The sequence below is a fragment of the Nicotiana tomentosiformis genome, chromosome 2 (genome assembly GCF_000390325.3).
Source record: "Nicotiana tomentosiformis chromosome 2, ASM39032v3, whole genome shotgun sequence".
Classification (NCBI taxonomy): domain Eukaryota; kingdom Viridiplantae; phylum Streptophyta; class Magnoliopsida; order Solanales; family Solanaceae; genus Nicotiana; species Nicotiana tomentosiformis.
In genome coordinates this window covers 8092987-8100917 of record NC_090813.1, presented here as the reverse complement: position 1 = coordinate 8100917, position 7931 = coordinate 8092987, and the positions used below count along the sequence as shown (strand labels likewise).

The 7931-nt window shown below is 34.8% G+C and overlaps 1 protein-coding gene across 1 annotated transcript; it reads right to left on the bottom strand.

Moving 5' to 3' along the window:
- Nucleotides 1–1754: 1754 nt before the first annotated feature.
- Nucleotides 1755–4926, bottom strand: LOC104119200 (probable arabinosyltransferase ARAD1). Its single transcript, XM_070194942.1, has 2 exons — nt 3638–4926; nt 1755–2068 (listed from the first exon to the last, which is right to left on the bottom strand). The coding sequence occupies exons 1-2, from the start codon at nt 3821–3823 to the stop codon at nt 1904–1906; spliced, it is 351 nt and encodes a 116-aa protein (XP_070051043.1). The 5' UTR covers nt 3824–4926; the 3' UTR covers nt 1755–1903.
- Between the last annotated feature and the right edge of the window lie 3005 nt (nt 4927–7931).

The following is a 7931-nucleotide window of genomic DNA, read 5'->3' as shown; positions in this document are numbered from 1 at the left end:
GGTAGCATGCCACGTGGCATCCATCTCATCAAATATTAGTGTGACGTAGGATTGGATGTCCACCTTGGCCAAACTTAAAGCCAGAGGGGTATATTTGAACCAATAGTATAACTATAGGGATATATTTTGACTCAAAGTATAACGAGAGATATATTTAAACATTTTCTCATAGTACAGGGGTATATTTGGACCTTTCCCGTAAATTAAATAGCAACAGGTTCCTAGCGAGATTCGAACACAGTCACTCACATACAATTTGAACCATCTTTACCATTTCACCATATACCTTGTTTGCGCCAAGCGGGTTCAAATCACTACTTTTATACAAAATTTCTCTATTTTTAATACTATCTTCGTTCCAGTTTATGTGAACCTATTTCCTTTTTGGTTCGTTCCAAAAATAATGACCCCTTTCTAAATTTGGAAACAATTTTGCTTAAACTTACAATTCTACCCCTAATGAGAAGATTTTATAACCACACAAATACTCTGGACCCCTTTTTGAATTGTTTAGGACCACAAATTTCAAAAGTCTTCATTTTTTCTTAAACTCCGTGTCGAGTCAAACAAGTTCACATAAATTGGAACGGAGAGAGTATAACTTACCAATATATACTCAGGGGCGGACCCACATAGGATCAAGCGGGTTCAAATGAATCCGCTTGGTTGAAAATTTTGATATTTTGCGTACGTTAAATTCTGTAAAATGAGAATATATGAGTTATTTGAACCCTCTTCATACAAGTTCATCCGGTGGAGGAAGTGGCCTAGCGTTTTCAAGCTTAACTTAAGGGTCCCGAGTTCGAAACGTGATCACAGTCTTTTTGTTTTGTTCCTGTGTGCATCCTTAAGTGCACTAGTTTATTCCTTTAGTTTGTTTTTATTTTCTTTTATCTCTATTTTCTAATTTATATCTATTTTATTTTATATTTTGATCTCCTAATGAAATCCAATAAGAATTAATCTACAGTTTATTTAACTTCAGTAGATGAAATCTTACAATATTTTTTGCTAAAATATGTAAGTGCAAATCTTGAAATTATTTGTAATGTGTTAGTTCATATTAAACTAGGTTATCCTAAATTGTTTATTTTTGTTACAATTAAATTGTTAGTTCACTTTATAAGCTATCTTCTTTTATAGTTTGTACTAGTTTATTTTAAGTTATAACTCTTTATTTTCTGTTGTCCTATTATTTTTGTAAATTAATAACTTTATTTTTTTTATTAAAGTTTAATAAAACTCTAAAATATAAATTGGGTAAATAGAATATTTTTTTAAGTTTAAATAAAAATGTAAAACTAAGTAACTGTTAATATTTTTAGTTAAAGTAATTAGTTTTTGTTAAACGTTTTAAGTTTCATGCCCTATTTTTTTGATAGAAGAACAGAATTCGGACCTCTTTTTATTATTATTTAATTATTCATTTTAAGATACCTTTATGAACCCCCCCAAAAAAAAGCGGGGACAAATCCCGCTTATTACAACCATCGTATTGGTTAACGTCGTTTTAAATTGAACTCACTTGCATAAAATCCTGGGTCCGCCACTATATATACCGTATAAATTTTTAATGAAACGGATTCAATTGAACCCGCTTGATACCATGTGGGTCTGCCCCTGCTAGAAACAGGTAAGTATGTAGTCTTTAATTAGTTATTTTGTACATTAAATACAAGTAGGATTCTAAACGTCATTTTACTTTAAAAGATTAATGATAATAGACCATCTTAAAAAATAAATGAATGAACAAATTGATCAAAAAATCTTTTAGTATTCAGCAAGCAGAGACCTAAACATTACAACTTTCTTTTTCTATGTTTCTATAAATCTATTTTTTGCAACAATTGGTTAAGTTACAAAAATTTGGGCAAAAGTTTGCTGCAGACACCATTATCCGATGTCATTTCAGAGCTCTCAAAATCCTACTGATGTTAAGACAGAATTTGGAAGAGTGCATGCCTTGAGTTGCTTGTTTTACTCCATTTTTCAGAATACTACCAAAGGAGAAGTGAACATCTTTCTCATCTTTCAGCATATAGAATAACTCTTGTCGAATTGTTCCACCCTGAGGATGAAAAATAAGACTTAGAAACTAGAGCACAATGAAAGAAAGGAATTAGAAACAGGAAAAAGAGTAACCAAATAGCCAGGGTATAGTCTTGATAATCTTGCTCAAGTTCAAGGTACAAATTCCTGGGGATTTAGAGAGCAAAGTCTTGAGGATCTCAGACTCTATGTATCACAACGATAATCTATCTTGGCAATCAAATGAACCAAAACTTTGGTTTGGGCATCCACAATTGCATAGATAGTCTGGTATATCATCGTGTAAGTAGTAAAAGAGAAATCAGGGTAGCCTTCTTTGAATCTAATCCAGATTCTAGAACTTGCAACATGATGATATCAAAATAACTACATTCAGTGCTCAATCCATGAGTGCGGATGGACACTTAGTGTAGAATACATGCCAAAAGATACAATGTAGCTTTGTTAAAATGAATCCAAACGACTGACAAATATAACGGATACAGAAACATTCCACTTGGAAGAATATATGCTCGCAAAAAGTTCTAACTTTGCTGTTTTGCTTTATTTCGATAAACAGTGTTTTGGACTGCAGCCAACAACCACAGGGGAAAAAAAGGAATAGTGAAATCAAAACAGAAGAGTTGACCCTGATGACAAGCGATCAGTTTCCGCTATGTATCGTGTTGCTTATGTCCTCCCCATGTAACAACACCTGAGCCTTCCATGTGATATTTTATTTTTGGGAACTTGGAGTTGTATTTCCATTAACTTTTTTTTTTCAAGTTATAAGAACTAAATAAACAAGTGAGGCTGTCTCTTAAGCGATCATGCCTCGATCTTCTGGATCGATAGATATTCAAAAACCCAAGCTATCAGACAGTTGCCACTAAATTACTATCTGCCTAATCATTCCCCTAAATTTGTTTGCTGATTGCTAATATGCCACAGTATGCTATTTCATAAGTCACTAATATGGACATGGACGGGGAAGAACTCTTTTTATAAGCACAACACAACGAGTCCGACAAATGAAGTGCCTGACTTTTAGAATGCATAAACTAAAGAGCATCTTTATCCAGCAAGGTACATTTACGAAACCAAAAGAAAAAGTAATTCTTGTACATTTGTACTAACCATATTAATTATTGTACCTCCTATAAAGCTTTTGCAGGTCCGAGATGCTGAATCACATTATGATTCTTCAAATTCTAACCAGAAAAGGCTATGCTGCTCATTCTATCACATATCATCAAGTTCTATTCCTAAAGTACATTCCTATTTTACCCCCATTCTATCACAAATCATGTTGCTTCACATCATCCAATTTAGCACCCAACTCCAAGCCTTACATTGATCCAACTCCTCCCTCCCCGTCGAAATAAATGCACAACATATAACAGACGTAATTACTTAAGTATTACAACAGCTTCCTACAGTTTCAATAACAGATGATATTGTGTGCTAACACATAAACATATTATCTGAAATTCAGAAATACATCTCAGGAAATTTTATTTCTTTATTTTCTTTCGTTGTGCTACTTTATCATTACCAGTTAAATCAGAAAGCAATAGTTAACAGAAGAGTAAATGAAAAAATGACTTACCTCTTTTCTGTAGATAGCTCCCTGGAAGTACAGCAAAGTTGGTCGACTATCAAAACCGGAAATGTCATTGCCATAGTTCCTGATTACACGCTTGTAAGGTGCAATCACGTCCTTCTCAACATTAGCTACTGTGGGAGGATACCTTCCAAAGTCTGAAAGTACAAAAATTGCAGGCCAAAGCTTCATTTTTGCATCAAAAAGACTATTCGGATGGTGCGCAACAATGATATGATCTTTTCCTTCCGATCTTTTCTATTCCTCTTGAGCTGTCACAAAGGCAACCAACTTTTCCTGTAACAAGGCGTTCGTGCTAGTTTTCTGCCCTGGCTTAAGCTTTGAAAACCGATTATAGCTAATCGACGAAAAGAAAGGAACAAATATCACATCAGCTTCACTTGAATTATACACTCTTATAGCACTTCGACCGTTCAAATTATCAGCAAATTCAGACGACAAAAGATCCAAAGTCAACCAATATTCGATACCATGCTGCAAGTTTAGTCCACCGGGATATTCAGGAACCAAATTCCTGATATCAGGCCAAACACTCTTCCCCTCAAATTTCCATCCCAATAGTTCAAAATGAAATTGTGGGGGCAGGTTATACATAAAAACTTTGAGCACTTGTTTACTAGGATTGCACTTTTTCAATGTTCCTTTGTTAGAATAATCATCAATTTGAGCACTGGATTGTGAATAGCCTTCTTCAGACAAAGCAAGAATCTTGGACTTTGGTAATATATTAAGGTAAAAAAAATGCCTCCGGCCAGTTGACCGCAGCACAAATAACAAAGATAGCATGAACATAATAGAAGTAATTGAAAACATACTGAATAAGGATTTTCGACCGAAAAATCCCATAGAATGTACATTTCTCTCTGCCGACTGCCATTGCAATTCTATTTCAGCGAGTAACTACTAGTAAGTGTTATAAAGCTACAACATAACATCATATGATACAGCCAAGAACAATTTAATCATTCATTCTACACGAAACTACACCAAAAATCATGTCTTTGTCCTTTTCCTAGGCATTTTCCACACCATCTATACAAAAAAAAGGAATAATTTGAAACAAATGGAGACACCTTCTGTTAACCAATGTATGAATAAAATGTTAGACCCTTTTATTGAAAAACGAAAAGGATAGGGGAAAAACACGAGAAAGAACAAGAAAAATGGGTTCTTGAATACCAGTAAGAGAAATTTGTCGATAGAGCTGAATGTAGATATGAGAAATGAACCAAAAGCTAAGATTTTTGAAACCCAGATCAAGAAATTGAAAACCCAGATCAGAATCCCACGTGAATTTGATTCCAATATATTGAATAAGTTATGAAACTGAAGAAGAAATGGAACAAAAGGACAAAGAGGAGGATAGAGTAGTTGCACCAAATACAAAGGGTTACTTCCAATGAACAATTCCCGTTTCTATTGACTTCAGGTAAAACAATGTAAAAGAAAACAAAAAGATACTCAAAAAGCAGAGAGGGAATAGCCGAATGGGGAATCTTCTCTGAAGAAGCGGGCTCATCGGTGTTTGCCGACAACTCACGTACTTTAATTATTTACTGCTTTTCTAATTACTATTTTTTGCCTTTTCTTCTTCTTTTATCGAATCGCTGTTTGGTACCTATCACTTTTTGCGAGGTCTAGTTATCTCTTTCAATTTTATTTTATGTAAACATTTTTGATTAGGCATGAATTTTAAGGTTAAATGGAGACTCTTGAATATAGGGCGGAACTAAAATTTGATGTTTATGAATTTTTTAAATTTATTATCAAACTCATAATTCCTTTTAATTATTAAATTTGCAATTAAATATTTATATATGCTATTGGGTCTATCTGAATCCGTCCTTAATATTCTAGCTCTACCCCTACTTTTGAAATTTGTGATCTTGTATATGATGTAACATTTGTTTGATTATAAGAGTTTCAGAATATATGAGGTTTTAAAAATACCATAATATTTGTGTTATTATAAACATTTGAAATTTTGAGGATAAATTATTTTCGAATTTATAAATATAATTTTTGGAACAGATTAAGAAGAAAATATAGTTATATAAACGGAACGAAGAGAGTATACATTATTTGTTGTTCATATGTAGGTAGTAATTATTTTGGGCAAATTACACATTTGGTTGATCGGCCAAAAATAATTATATTCACTAGTCAAATATATATAAAATAAATACTGATTATGTATAAAAATATATATTATACATTAATATAAAAAAATATATACATTAGTAAACAAAGAAGGTATGACTTTTACTCTAGTTATAACTCCAAAGCATATAGGATAACTAGGCGTGTCACTCAAAGTTTAATTTAGTTAAATACCCTTATGTGAATAATGCAATCAAACAGTGTTCCAAATGTGATGCCAAAACCTTAAACAAAATATAAAAAAGACGCAAGGGGGTTCAAAACTAGTCGTTTTGTAGCAGAATGTGAGTGCAGTAACGGAGGAAGTTCAATTAATTCCGAAAATTATACTAAAAGAGACTTTTTTGTGTATTGTATATAAACTTATGAATCCCCATAACCGTTAACATATGAAATCGAGACCAATGGTGAAAATTTGTGAAAGGAAACCCCAACTGTTAGAGGAAATGTGAAGAACAGTAGAGAGAAAAATATCGGATCAATTTTATTGATATGATGTCAAAATGAATTACACACTGTGTGAAGTAAAACTCCTAACTACATATACAGAACATACATTTGGGTCGGGTCGGACCATAAATAAAGAAACTATCAGCTAAGCCCAAACGTTACACTACTAGAAATTACATTACTAGACTGATTGGGCCTTTCTCTGTTACTAGGCTGGCCCAAACTAATTTGAGGTCCAACCCTCCCCCTCCCCCCTCCCCCCCCCGCAAGCTGGAAGGGGAGGCCATTCCAAGCTTGGAGATAAAGAGCTTTTGCTGAGCACCTAGTAATGACTTGGTAAAAATATCAACCAACTGAGAGGAGGTAGATATGGAATGAAGCTCAATAAGGCCAGAAGTCAAAGCACTACGTATAAAATGACAGTCCACCTCGATATGCTTGGTACGCTCATGAAATACTGGATTTCTGACAATATGCACAGCTACCTGATTGTCACAATACAAATCCACAGGAGTGAAAGAAGAAACCCCAAGCCCAGCAAGTAGCCGGAGAATCCAAGTAATCTCAGCAACAAGCAACCTCAAGGCTCTATACTCAGCCTCAGCAGAAGTCAAAGCAATAGTAGATTTTTTCTTGGACTTCCAAGAGACAGGACAACCACCAAGAAATAGAATAAAACCACTAACTGACCTCCTCGAATTAGCACAACTAGCCCAATCAGAGTCATAATATCCTTGGAGAGAAAAGGGAGAACCAGCAGAAAACAATAGCCCCAAAGTGCTAGTACCATACAAATATCTCAAGACATGTAAAACAACACTCAAATGTGGAACTCTAGGGGCAGACATGAATTGGCTTAAATGCTGGACTGTAAAAGACAAATCAGGTCTAGTATGCTGAAGGTAATTCAGTTTACCCACAAGCCTCCTATAAATAGAGGGATCAGGAAAAAGCTCACCAAGCTCAGCAGACAATTTAACATGAGGGTCAAGGGAAGCTACCACTGAAGAGACATCAGAACAATGGAACTCAGATAGGAGGTCCATGATAAATTTGTGTTGACAAACTAGGAATCCAGTAGTGTAATGACCTGACCAGTCATTTTGAGCTATAGCGCGTCATTCAGCGGTTTGAGACCCTAAGCAGCTTCACTTCAAGTATTATGACTTGTACGCATGGTCGTAATTTAATTTCGGAAAGTTCGGAGTTGATTTGGAAAGAAAATTCTAATTTCGGAATCCTTAAGTTGGAGGAATTGACTAAAGTGTGATTTTGTATAGACGACCTCAGAATCGGGATTTGAAGGTTCCAACAGATTCATATGATGATTTCGGACTTGGGCGTATATCCGGATCGAGTTTTGGATGACTCGGAAGCGTTTCGGCCCCTATTGTGGAAGTTGGTATTTTGAAAGAATTTCATAAATTTGGGTTGAAGTGCATTTTAATGTTATCAGTGCCCGTTTAGGATTTTGAGTCCGGGAATAGCTCCGTATAGTGATTCTGGCATTGGGAGTGCTTCCAGAAGTGGATTCGGAGGTCCGTAGGTCATTTTGGGGCAATTTGGTGAAAGTTAGAAATTTGAAGGTTTTTAAGAAGTTTGGCCGGAAGTGAACTTTTTGATATCGGGACCGGATTTCGATTCCGGAAGTTGGAGTAGGTCCGTAATG

Coding starts and splice junctions, on each gene's coding strand:
- LOC104119200 (XM_070194942.1), bottom strand. CDS start 3,823: ATGAAGCTTTGGCCTGCAATTTTTGTACTTTCAGACTTTGGAAGGTAT. Junction 2,069..3,637: donor GAGCTATCTACAGAAAAGAG/GTAAGTCATTTT, acceptor TTTCATCCTCAG/GGTGGAACAATTCGACAAGA.